We start from the raw sequence: 13,318 nt of genomic DNA on the forward strand, positions 1-13,318 counted from the left end.
ACACAAATCAGTAGCAGTGCTATACACCAACAGTGACCAAGCTAAGAATCAAATCAAGAACTCAATCCCTTTTACAACAGCTGCAAATAAAATAAAATACCTAGGCGTATACTTAACCAAGGAGCTGAAATCTCTCTACAAGTGGAAAACTACAAAACACTGCTGAAAGAATAGATGACACAAACGAATGGAAACGCATCCCATACTCATGGATGGAAATAATGCATATTATGAAAATGACCATACTGCCCACAACAATCCACATATTCAGTGCAATTCCCATCAAAATACTGTCATTTTTCACAGAACTAGAAAAAACAACCCTAAAATTCATATGGAACCAGAGAAGAGCCCACACAGCCAAAACAATACTAAACAAAAAGAACAAATCTGGGGTTATCACATTACTGGACTTTAAATTATACTACAAGGCTGTAGTTAGCAAAACAGCATGGTACTGGTATAAAAATAGGCACTTAGCCCAGTGGAACAGAATAGAGAACCCAGAATTAAAACTAAATGCATACAACTAACTGATCTTTGACAAAGCATACAAAAACATGTTTTTTAGTTTTCTGAGGAACCTTCATACTGTTCTCTGTAGTGGTTGTACTAATTTACATTCCCACCAAAAGCATATGAGGGTTCTCCTTCTCATAGCCTTGACACTGTATAAAGACACTGTATAATTACAACTGTATTTGCCTCTTAGGGAATCATATTGATCAGTCTTATGGAGAACCAGGAAACTTGCATTTACTTAGTTAAAAATGTATTTGTCAAGCATTATTTTCACACCTCGAAAACAAATTTCCTACATAATCTCTATAAAACATAGTTTTAATTAAGAAGATACCAGGATTTATTCATTTGTTTATTTACTGATCTCCCTAGTTGTAGATGTTCAGGTGACTACCGTATGCCAGCCACTTACCTGTCCCAGTTCTTCGGACAGATGCAAAGATGAATGGGATACAACCTTTGCCTTGGTAGAAGATACAGTAAGGGGTATGGAAATTGCTATGTGGACATAGAAGAGGGAGCCACTAAGTACGTGTCAATATACATAAAATGATTTTTCAGAGGATTGAAGAATCTCCGGAAATCCCTCCTTGGATTGGAACCTCTGACTAGAGTTGGAGGAGGAGGAAAGTAGAAGGAAGACACTCCTATTACTGATTACTCAGGCCCCTTTTGTTTACTGCTCTGTCCTTCTTCAGATAGTGCAAAATCCTTTCACAATGTCAAAAGGCCCTTTACAAGTAACATGTTGGGATTGTTAGCAGAACAGATAGTCAAAGTATTATGTAAACTCTACAGGGAATCCTCTGCTGTGGTAACATCCTTGGGAAACTAATATTAATAATATGCTTATGTCTCTGGGGAATGCGTTTGCCATGTCTGTAAGGAGGAAGCATAGCAATAACTTTTATAGTTCTGTTTTGGTTAATTATATATAGTCCTCAACATTTGTATTTTTTATTTATGTAAACCCAAACTTTTGCACATGATGTGTTGATTTGTACAAATGTCTTTTATAATAAAACATTATGTATACATTTGTACAAATGTATAAATATATGTTACTTTTAGAGTTCTGTATATTAGGTGACAAATGAACATCTGGAAAAACTGCGTAGTGGCATTGTGTGCCAGCCAATATTTAATATTTAGAGGTACTATCCTTGCCTATAGAGTAATTTTTGTGTAATGACTTGAGTATTTGAGTATAATTTGTTTTTATTTAATGCAAATGATGCTAAATGGAAAAAGACAAGTTCTGGATTTTAGTATTGAGAAACATAGATCTCATAAAATATAGTGTAGATAAAGATGGCATTAATTAGGGGTGCTGAAAATGTCAGGTCTTTAATCTCTTTCTGATGTACGTTAGCCTTAACTCTTTCAACTGTAGATTCAAAATGTTATGAAAGATTTCATGTTTTTTTTTTTTTTAAGTTCTCAGAATAGTATTCCCTTGAGTAGTGTGTAAGTCTGTGTTTCATGTATTCAGTTTTAGCGTATGTTTTTAGGAATGCATTTTATTGAAAATTGGAGACTGCCTGTATTGAATTTAGAGATGTTTTGTTTCACTTACCATGTTACATTGAGTTGAAATTTGTTTTTTAGTTGTGTTCTTTTATATTTTCAAAAGAAAGTAGTAAGTACTTTGTTCTTTTTATGCCAAACTTAGAATGTACAAATAATGAAATATTTCTATGAAAATTTTAATTTCAATGAATTAGAAATGAAACTCTTTGTCCATTCTAATGAAAGTCAGAGATTGTGCTTTCAGTACAACAATTGTGAAATTATAAAACAATTTTTAAATTTGGCCTGTAGTTAGAAACACATTTTCTCTCTCCTCTCAGCCTTAGGTTGGCTCATGGCTTGGGATGTTGGTAGTCAGGAAGGTGCCCCATAAAATAAGCTGTCTGTGGGCAGAACAGGGGAGCCATGACATGGAAGGAGTGAGGGCTTTCCCTCCAGGTCAGCCTAGGTGAAAATCCAGCTCTGGATCTGCTACATGGGCCTTGTGCAATTCACTGAATCTTTGTGAACTCATTTCTTCACTTGTAAAACAGGAACAGTAATAAGAATTAGAGGAAATATATATAAAAGCACTTAGCATGGTACCCCAATGCGAAAAATAAAAGTGATAATAATGATTAATTTTACTGGATTTCTTAGGTCATCGAAATTTCTCAATCATTATGTAGTTTATTTGTTTTTTTTTTTTTTTTTTAGAATCAGAAGGAATCCCTTTTTCTCCTGGGAAGTAGTCATTTTCTAGATATAAATGTTTTGTTAATTCTATTATTTTTCAGTTGCAAAATGACATAAAAATAATAGGAGTCAGTGTTAGGAGGCGAGTGAAAAGTAAGGCAAGGATAATCTGATTTTTAGAATGTAATATAGAGAATAAAGTAATTGCTTTTGTCAGAGTATTCAGGAATCATCAAGAGAGTGGGATGGAGCTTTTATTTCTAGATGGAAAAGTGGGCAAAGAGTTGGAAAAGAGAAAGGAAGTCCACCTAAGCACCATCTTCTGTCCACATTTCTGTAGTGGCGTCCCCTCGCGTGCAGAGCGGGCTTTGTAGACCGCAGTAGGTACGGGGAGGGCACAGTGTTGGTGGAGAAGGTCCTTACATGCTCTGCTAGAGTATGATTGGTAGTGTACTTAAGAAAGCCAACTTTATTTGTTCTTGATGTGAATCAGACTTTAAGGATTATGATTTCAGTCTTTTGAAAGTCGATGAATACTGTGCTATTGCTACCTTAATATTCATCCTTGGAAACTATGTCTTAAGTCCTCCTCAAATACTTCTAAGTACTCAGAAGACTTGAAGAGACAAGAAGTATAACATTGGACTTGTCAGCATGGAATTTCTCAGGAGGATTTTTCCTTGTAGAACAACAGTTTGGTGGCCTTTAAGTCTTTTCATTTTGATGGTGTGAATTAGTAGAGAGAGTCTCAGATGAAGGACTCCAAGACTAAAAACTCAGTATTCATCTCAGTTCATGAAAATATACTGACATTTATGGTGATAAGGTTATAAAGAATACTCCTCATGAATAGTTTTTTTTTTTCCCTTAAGTTGGATGTTGATGGACAGATAGACTCTATTCATCTACTCCTGTCACCAAGACAGGTGCACTTGCTTTTGGATATGTTGGCAGCTATTGCTGGACCAGGCAAGTATAATTCTGTTATTATATATACTTGTTACTTTTTTAAATTTTAAAAAACTTTAAAATATGTATGTACATGTAGGAAAGTCTATTATTTTTGAATATATGAATTGAAAGAAGCAAATAAGAATCTTAAACAGTAAAATTTGATTGGGTGTTTTGAATTGTGTTACAGTGGGACATATTCACATTCAGATTATGTGTGTCACATTCTTAACTTTTCTAAAATTGTTCTGACTTCTTTGGTTGGGGATAGTACTTCATACAACCGAGAAAGTATAATTCTTGAACACAGTAAGTGGTACACATTTGAAAATATTTTCAATGGCTTCTATCAGAGATAAGATTTTGGGATTCCTGGCTAGTTGCTTAAAGCTATTGCTTAGAGCTCTGACTCATTAAATAGCAGTGGTTTTGCACTGTGGTGTTAAGTTGCCATTGTTGTTCCATAAATGGGTTTTGGGAAAGAAATGCTTAAACTCCAAATTTAATTACTGTTTTGGTTTCCTTTTGTATGCTTATAGAAAATTCTAGCAAAATAGGGTTAGCTAATAAAGATAGGAAAAATCGACCCATGCAGCAGGAAGACGAGTATCGAATTCAGATGGAATTAAACCGGTATTATTTGAGAAAAGATTCCCTCTCTGTGGGTGTATCTTCAGAGCAAAGCTTTTATGAGACAGAAACAGCTCGTACACCTTCTAGCCGTGGTAAGCAACTCAAACAGTTGACACCAGAATCATATATTATAATCATAGATAAAATTACACTTAATTTTGGCTGCTGTGAACAGAAGTTTAGGAATGAAAGAACAAAAAAATCCACATTGTAAGAAATCCACAACTTTTAATTTATAATTAATCTAATCACAATATTATAGTAATGCACCAGCACATAGGTGCTATAGTATATTTTTTTGATTTTGATTGTGTAGTTTTGTTTTGTAAATGATTTAGTCTAAGGAAAACCAATTTACAAAAATGTAAATTTATGTGAAAGTTAAATTAGGTAGCTATATATTTTGCCAAATTATTATGTGCTCATGTAATGATTTCTAGATTAAGAAACTACTAAACTACTAAAGTTTGGTAAGGAAACTTTCCATTGATCTTTCCATCAGTTATATGTAAATAATCATCTCTACCCAGCTTACTTTACATTTATAGGTGTTTCACAATGTATAAGTGCTAATAACATAAATAATATGGATCAATTTAAGTATGGAATGTTGGACAAAATAAGAAATCAAACCCTACTCAAAAAATTTTGGCCATAATAAACTTCATTTGCATGAGAGTAAAACAATTCCAAAAGAAGGAACTGAAATGTAAATGGAATTCCAAATAATATTTTTGGCTCTGAATAAAAGAAATAACTGTATCCAGATGAAACTAGAGGTTGCAATATGTTTATACTATTTTAAAATCTGATTTTAATTCCTAAACTGGCATATCACATTAAAAATATACCAGGTAATACTGCATTTATATATTTAAAACAAAAGAAAACATGTTCATCAGTAGGATAGCTTCATTTTTTATTAATTTATATTGAGTTTTTACTATGCCATTAATATTTTGGATTCAAATAAATTACACCACTGAAAGTAACATAAAATTTGAGGCATCACTGTATCTCATATAATCTGAAGGAAGAGGATTGTATTAACGTATATTAACTTAAAAGACTTGAATTGGTGGGATTATAATACAAGTGACATAGTTTAATTCTCTCTAGAAGAAGAAGTATTCTTCTCCATGGCTGATATGGACATGTCTCATAGTCTCTCTTCTCTTCCACCCCTTGGGGACCCCCCAAACATGGACCTTGAGTTATCATTAACTAGTACATATACAAATACCCCAGCAGGATCTCCATTAAGTGCTACTGTGGTAAAGTATTACTTAATTTTTCTTCTAGACTGAAAAGTTGCTTCTAAAATTCCACACTTCATTCATGTGCTTAAAAAAATCTTTTATAGCTTCAGCCCACTTGGGGAGAGTTCCTTGATCATCATAAAGAACAGCCAGTAAGAGGGTCAACATTTCCATCCAACCTAGTTCACCCAACATCTTTACAGAAGACACGTAAGTAAAAATAAGACATTTGTTGTTATAGTTTCCGCTGGAATTTTTAAAATGCCATTCTACTGGTGCTTTTCTTTCTTCTTTTTTTTTTTTCTGGTCTTGGCCATTTACAAAGTTCAGAAAGCAAAATGAACCATTGTTAAACAATTCACTGTGAAGTGTTTTAGAATAGTTGCTCATTTATTGTATTCTTTGTGTATTTAAATACTTAAATATTTTTAGTTAAAAGTACACTGTACGTGTCATATTATTATTGCAGTTTAGGACCCTCAGTCAATCATGTGATTTTTGTTTCACTGCTTACATTTTCCTTGAAAGAGAACCTCAGGTTTCTTTTCTGCAAAATTTAATTGATATAGACCCAAGGCTTAAAGGAAAATGTGGTGAGCAGTTTTTGGTTAATCTTGAGTTTTCCAGTATGTTTTTATTAATATAAAAGCTTGGTTTGTACATATACTGTTGTCACATACTCTTGTACTTTAGTACAAAAATCTTGGATATAAGATGCAGCAAGATAGCAGTTGATTTTACTTAAATTGTTTAATATCATTCAAACTGTTGTATGATCATCTGTTTTTTAAAGCTAATAAATGAGTAAATGTTTTATAATTTTAATAGTTTTATGTGTCAAATTTTATGTATATAATTTTAATACTTGTATTTCAGCTCTCCCATCTAGATCTGTTTCAGTGGATGAATCAAGGCCTGAACTTATTTTTAGACTAGCTGTGGGAACTTTTTCAATCTCTGTGCTTCACATTGATCCTTTATCTCCACCTGAAACGTCACAGAACCTTAATCCATTGACACCTATGGCAGTAGCTTTCTTTACTTGTATAGAAAAGATTGATCCAGCAAGATTTTCAACAGAAGATTTTAAGTCTTTCCGAGCAGTGTTTGCAGAAGCTTGCTCACATGATCACCTTAGGTAAACTCTCACATATGTATTAATGATCCTTTAAACTTCCACATATGCTAATGATCCTTGAAAAAGAACCACATGTGGACTTTCATATCTGCCTATCTGCATTTGTTTTTCTAATTCACATTTTATTTTTAAATGAATGGAATGAGTGAAGTTTTCTTGCAATGCTGCAAAGATGTTTAGAATCTTTCATTCAGGTTATTTGGCATGCAGAATAACAGATCTAGATAATAGGAGTTTTCGAAGTGATCTCTTTTAGTCCCCTGCCCAGCTCTTGTCAGGTTTCTTTAACCACATTTTTGCCTTCATCCCTATTGACACCATTGCAATCGTGGAAACAGTTCTTATTGTCACTGGCATTAGCAGAGATGACAGTGGTGATGAAAAATAAAATAATACTATTGGAACTGATCCATGTGCCACTGGCCATGGGGTGGGAAACATTACCAAGGCTGATCCTGAAACTTGGATGCTATGTTTCAACTTCTGCTTAAGAAAAATCAAAGCTATCCAAATAGCCAGTGAGTGATCCTTTCATGGGTTGAGTCTTAATAGATGAGGAGATAATTGAACTTGTAATATAGTTGTTTTTTTTGTTTTGTTTTGTTTTTTGTTTTGAGACAGAGTCTCACTCCATCGCCCAGGCTAGAGTGCAGTGGCGCAATCTTAGCTCACTGCAACCTCTGCCTCTCAGGTTCAAGCTATTCTGCAGCCTCAGCCTCCTGAGTAGCTGGGATTACAGGCATGTGCCACCAAGCCAGGCTAGTTTTTGTATCTTTAGTAGAGATGGGGTTTCACCATGTTGGCCAGGCTAGTCTCGAACTCCTGCCCTCAAGTGATCCACCTGCCTCAGCCTCCCAAAGTGCTGGGATTACAGGCGTGAGCCACTGCGCCCAGCCTTTGGTATTGTTAACATGCAAACTCTGTTTTACAATTTTAATGTGAAGGTGATTTATAAATTGTTGAATGACGTCTTATACAGTGGTTTAAACATATCATATATTAGTACTTTTAGAAAATACTTTAGGCTTTTATTTAATCTTTTTAACTTTTTTAGAGTATGAAAATTGATATGAAAAGTAGTTTTACACCTAATACAAGAAAAACTCTGGAGGTTAGGATTATAGTATTTGTAATCAAACTGTAAAAACATTTTGTTTTCTTTCACCCCCTCTTTTTTTTTCTTGTATTTTTAAGAGAGACGGGGTTTCACCATATTGGCCAGGCTGGTCTCGACTCCTGACCTCAGGTGATCTGCCCACCTTGTCCTCCTAAAGTGCTGGGATCACAGGCATGAGCCACTATGCCTGCACTTTTTTTCCCCCCATTTTTGACAAAGTTTCAAATATCTGCCAGTAGGAAAATAGAACAAAAGCGACAGAAAATAGAGGTGGACCTCATTTGGTCCTCACCGACTAAAGTTTTTGAAATATTGCATAATGTTTTGTTTTTAGATAATTTTAAGAGACTATTTCATATATTTTACAGATCTGAAAGATTTTACCTTGGCAATGTAAATTTTTTTTTTTTTTTTTGAGACGGAGTCTCGCTCTGTCGCCCAGGCTGGAGTGCAGTGGCACAATCTCAGCTCACTGAAAGCTCCGCCTCCCGGGTTCACGCCATTCTCCTGCCTCAGCCTCTCCAAGTAGGTGGGACTACAGGCGCCCGCCACCACGCCCGGCTCATTTTTTTGTATTTTTAGTAGAGACAGGGTTTCATCGTGGTCTCGATCTCCTGACCTCGTGATCCGCCTGCCTCGGCCTCCCAAAGTGCCAGGATTACAAGCGTGAGCCACTGCACCTGGCCTGCAATGTAAATTTTTAAATGTGGAAGAGGAAGGGCAGTGTTGGGAAATAAATAGATCCTGGAAAATTTCCCATCAACAGAACTGATTTTTTATCTTAAGGACAGAGAAATTTGAAGCAATCTTTCTGGTTAATTTCCTTAGGAGTATTAATTACTGATAACAGCTTGAACTTGTCAGACTAGGTGGATGATTGTTATATGTTAACACTAATAATCTTAAGTGGTGCATTTTTTATATAGATTTATAGGTACTGGCATTAAAATATCCTATGAACAAAGACAAAGATCAGCTTCCCGGTATTTTAGTACTGATATGTCCATTGGGCAAATGGAATTTTTGGAGTGCCTATTTCCAACTGATTTTCATTCTGTTCCTCCTCACTATACAGAGGTAAATGTTGAATACTTTTTCTTTAAGATTATTTTTTAAATCTACCTTGCTTTTTAATAATTGTATGAGGCAATGATTTTCTTTAAAAATGTATAGAAAGTCATAGGAATATGGTCATTTTCTTTTTGCATTTGTGTTCTATAGAAACATTTTTAAGAATGTCACTCAACATCGTTATAAGGATCTGTTAGAATTTTAAATTAGAGTTGACTTGTTTAGGAGTGACAGGTGGGTTATGAGAGAAATGACTTCATTTCTTTTTTTTTTTTTTTTTGACTTCATTTCACTCATGTTCAAAGCACTCTTCATTTCAGAAGAATTTGGTTATTGAACAAATAATTATTAAATGCCTGCTGTGTGCTAAGCACTGTTCAAGACAAGTTAAATGTCTTGTGTTCATTTACCATTATTCTGATATTTTTCCTAATGTAAAAGTGTGACCTAAAGAAACTTTAGAAAACTGTCAAAGTTACGTTCATTGCTGTTGCTTTGACCCTTTATACTGTTTTATTTCAAAAACACTTTCTTGGAAATGAATTTATTTGAATCCTCACCTACATTTTACAGCCGAGATACCACATGAGTTAACTAACTTGTCTAAGGTTCACATTGCTAGTAATTGACAAAAATGAAACTTAAAATCAGATTTCTGACTTCAGAAAGCCTTTCTCATTATTATGTGGGCACCTCTGTAAATTCTTGTGATTAATACATTTAATTTATCTTCATCTTTACTTTTAAGCTTTTAACGTTCCATTCCAAAGAAGAAACTGGTTCCCATTCCCCTGTGTGTCTTCAGCTTCATTATAAGCATTCTGAGAATAGAGGGCCCCAGGTAAGAGATCTTTTTCTATAATTGCAGCCTGTAAATTTTCATCTGATATATATTTTGTCACAATTATAAGGTTTTAACCCAATTATATAGTAGTTTTTAGTGATTGTATTAATGTCTTTTCTTTTTATTTTTAAAAGGGTAATCAAGCAAGACTTAGTTCAGTTCCTCAGAAGGCAGAATTGCAAATTAAATTAAATCCAGTGTGTTGTGAGCTGGATATCAGTATTGTGGACAGGTTAAATTCTTTGCTTCAACCACAGAAACTTGCCACAGTAGAGATGATGGCATCCCACATGTATACTTCATATAATAAACATATTAGTCTGGTAAGTATTCAAAAGCTGCAAATACTAATCATAATTATGGTTAGCTAATAGGGTTATTGAGATAATTTCTGAACTTAAGTATTTTTAATAGATTAAACAGTATATATTACTAAAACAGCATTATTTGTAATAATAAAAAAAGGAGACATCTTTTATGTCTTGATAGTAGACTAGCTAAATAAGTTTTGAGACACACTGAAATGTTATGTGGTCATTTAAAATGATGGTTATGGCCGGGCGTGGCGGCTCACACCTGTAATCCCAACACTTTAGGAGGCTGAGGTGGGAGGATTACTTGAGCCCAGCCTGGCCAACATGGTGAAACTCTGTCTGTACTAAAAATACAAAAATTAGCTGGGCATGGTGGCACACACCTGTAATCTCAGCTACTCAGGAGGCTGAGGCATGGAAATAGCTTGAACCCAGGAGGCGGAGGTTGCAGTGAAATCGCATCACTGCACTTCAGCCTGGGTGACAGAGAGAGACTCTGTCTCAAAAAAAGAAAAAGTAAAAGAAAATGGTGGTTATGAAGATGGTATAACAACATGAAGAAGGTTTATCAAGGATTAAATGAAAAAGTAGAACATATTGCTTTACATAAACTTGTCACACCTGTGTAAATAAAATCAATGTATAGAAAAAGAATGGCTAGAAATATGCCAGTCAGTAGCATTGTTTATATTACAGTGGAATTAGGTTTCCTTTACTTTTCATGTCTATCTGAATTTTTATAAGCTGTGATTATAATGTCTTTATAAAATTTTATCTATTTATACATTTGATAAATTGAACTACCTAAAACATGAAGCCCGAACAATATGGGATATACTTTTGAAAATAATCTATTGAACATCACATTATATCACTTTTACTTGGATCTGGTGCCTAGGGTCTTTTCTAAGCAAATTAAATCAGTCAGGTTTGCAAGAAGTCTGTTAGGAATTTTGGGGCCAGAGGACCAGGATCAGATGGAGACAACCTTAGTTAAAAAGAAAAGGAAAAAGATATTTTATTTTTCTACTGCTTTGCTTTTCTCTTAGTATTGAGTATTCACATCAAATTAGCATTATTTATTATTATTATTATTATTATTATTATTATTATTTTATTGAGATGGACATCCATTGCCCAGACTGCAGTGCTGTGGTACGGTATCAGCTCACTTCAGTCTTGACCCCCTTGGCTTAAGTGATCCTTCTACCTCAGCCCCCCAGATAGTTGGGGCTACGTGCATGTGCCACCACACCGGTTAAGTTTTTATATTTTGTCTCCCTGTGTTTCCCAGGCCGGGCATTCTTTATTTGTTATTGTTATCAATTGCTAGTTATTTTAGTTTCTGTGGGGTAGTCTGTATATTAGCTGTTAACTATATATGCAATCGGATGATGGTTTAATCTGTTGGGTTATTTTTGCCTGAGAGTGGTGGTTAATATTAGCAAATCAAATGGGGAGAGTTAGAATAGATTTGTTGAAAATCCAAGTCTGGATGGGTGTGGTGGCTTGCACCCATAGTCCCAGCAACTCAGGAGGCTGAAGCAGGAGGATTGCTTGAGCCCAGGAGTTTGAGACCAGCCTGGGTGATACAGCAAGACCTGTTTCAAAAAAACAAACACAGAATTTGTAAGTCTAGCATATGAAGGGAGTTTTCTAATCATGGAGGTTAGAAATTGATTGAAGAAACTGAGGAGTGTTACAACGTAGAGTGGAATAAAGCTTTTTTAGTTTCAATATATTTTAGAGAAAAAATAGAAATAGATTTCTGTTTGAATGGGATGTTCTTTCACCCTTTTATCGTAAGATGGCTTTGGGTAAATGGTGCATATATCTTGGTCTCATAGAACCATTTGATGAGATCATACCCTTGGATTGGATAGGAGCTCAGGGTGCGTCATTTAGTGAATATTTGTTTAGAACCTGTGATGTGCCAGCCTCTGGGTTTTATCTTAGAAGTACAAAGTTGAGTCAGCGATTGTATTTGGCATAATTCATCTGATTTCACATTGAATCTTTAAAGTCATATATTGGTGGAAAAGTCTATCAAACTGAATGTTGGACACTATAGTGATTTTTAACCGTATTGAATTTGTTCGTAGGCTAATTTACACTGTATTCTTTATAAATTTATAGTAAGATAAATATTAATCTGTAGTGCCTTTGTCTTCACTTTGGCTCAGTTTTTAATTTTTTATTTCAGAGTTTAACTTTTGCCAGTAGTTTTCACTTTTGCTAATAGTTGTTGCATTATAAAATTTTTTTACACTAAATTAATATGGTAGTGGTTAATTTGAATTGACTTTTAATGCATTATACCAAATGGAGAGATAGTGATTATACATATTGTAATGTTGAATACTGTGTAATTTATGTTCATTTACTTTAATATTTTGGCATATTTTTGATGTTTTGTGTTTTAGCACAAGGCTTTCACTGAAGTGTTTCTAGATGATTCACATAGTCCTGCAAATTGTCGGATATCAGTACAAGTTGCCACACCAGCATTAAACCTTTCTGTTCGCTTCCCAATACCTGATCTTCGATCCGATCAAGAAAGAGGACCATGGTTTAAGAAGTCACTTCAGAAGGAGATCCTTTATTTAGCCTTCATAGATCTAGAATTTAAGACTGAATTTATAGGAGGATCAACCCCAGAACAAATTAAATTGGAACTTACCTTTAGAGAACTAATTGGTAAGATTGAATGTGCCTATAAAAGAACCATACTAGATAACAAACAACTGCTAGTGAAACTTACATCACAAAAGTATCTGACAGCCCTGAAATATAGTAAAATTAAAGAACATTATGTTAAAATCAACAGCAACAATGTCTTTCTAGTATTGTATGCAAATATGTGATATAGGCAGTTTTTTAAAAACTAAGGATGATGATTCATTCACTTTGTTAAAATTCCTGTTTACTGCAGGAGAGTGTAGTACTTTAGCCTACATTTTTATTATCACCTCTCGTTTATTTATTGTAGGTCTGATAATAGAACTTGTTAAGTGCCACTGTATGTTAGATATTATGCTAAGCACTTGATACACATTGTCTTGTTTTTTTAGTCATCATAATCACCATATGTTTATTTTTCCAATTATTTTTATAATTTAATAGATGAGACAATCTGTGGACCTAGAAGGAAGTATCTACCAAGATCATGTTGTAGTCAATGGGGGAATCAAGATTTGAACCCAAGTCTGACAGTGGAGCTTGAGCTTTCAACCATTATACTAACTAATCGCTAGTGACTTTTGT

At 34.4% G+C, this 13,318-nt stretch overlaps 1 protein-coding gene across 4 annotated transcripts in view; it reads left to right on the plus strand.

Annotated features, from left to right (window-relative positions):
* The window catches only part of ATG2B (autophagy related 2B), an 80,269-nt gene that overhangs the window by 25,642 nt on the left and 41,309 nt on the right, over nt 1-13,318 (plus strand). For 2 of the 4 annotated variants that reach the window (XM_055288257.2, XM_055288260.2), the window contains exons 7-15: nt 3,600-3,696; nt 4,218-4,403; nt 5,431-5,585; nt 5,675-5,780; nt 6,447-6,708; nt 8,752-8,902; nt 9,645-9,737; nt 9,875-10,063; nt 12,478-12,751. In XM_055288257.2, the coding sequence (XP_055144232.1) occupies nt 3,600-3,696; nt 4,218-4,403; nt 5,431-5,585; nt 5,675-5,780; nt 6,447-6,708; nt 8,752-8,902; nt 9,645-9,737; nt 9,875-10,063; nt 12,478-12,751 (1,513 nt within the window). Of the gene's footprint in view, nt 1-3,599; nt 3,697-4,217; nt 4,404-5,430; nt 5,586-5,674; nt 5,781-6,446; nt 6,709-8,751; nt 8,903-9,644; nt 9,738-9,874; nt 10,064-12,477; nt 12,752-13,318 lie in introns of those variants that run through there. The other 2 variants (XM_055288258.2, XM_055288261.2) reach the window with 2 other exon arrangements.

The sequence above is a fragment of the Symphalangus syndactylus genome, chromosome 8 (genome assembly GCF_028878055.3).
Source record: "Symphalangus syndactylus isolate Jambi chromosome 8, NHGRI_mSymSyn1-v2.1_pri, whole genome shotgun sequence".
Classification (NCBI taxonomy): Eukaryota; Metazoa; Chordata; class Mammalia; order Primates; family Hylobatidae; genus Symphalangus; species Symphalangus syndactylus.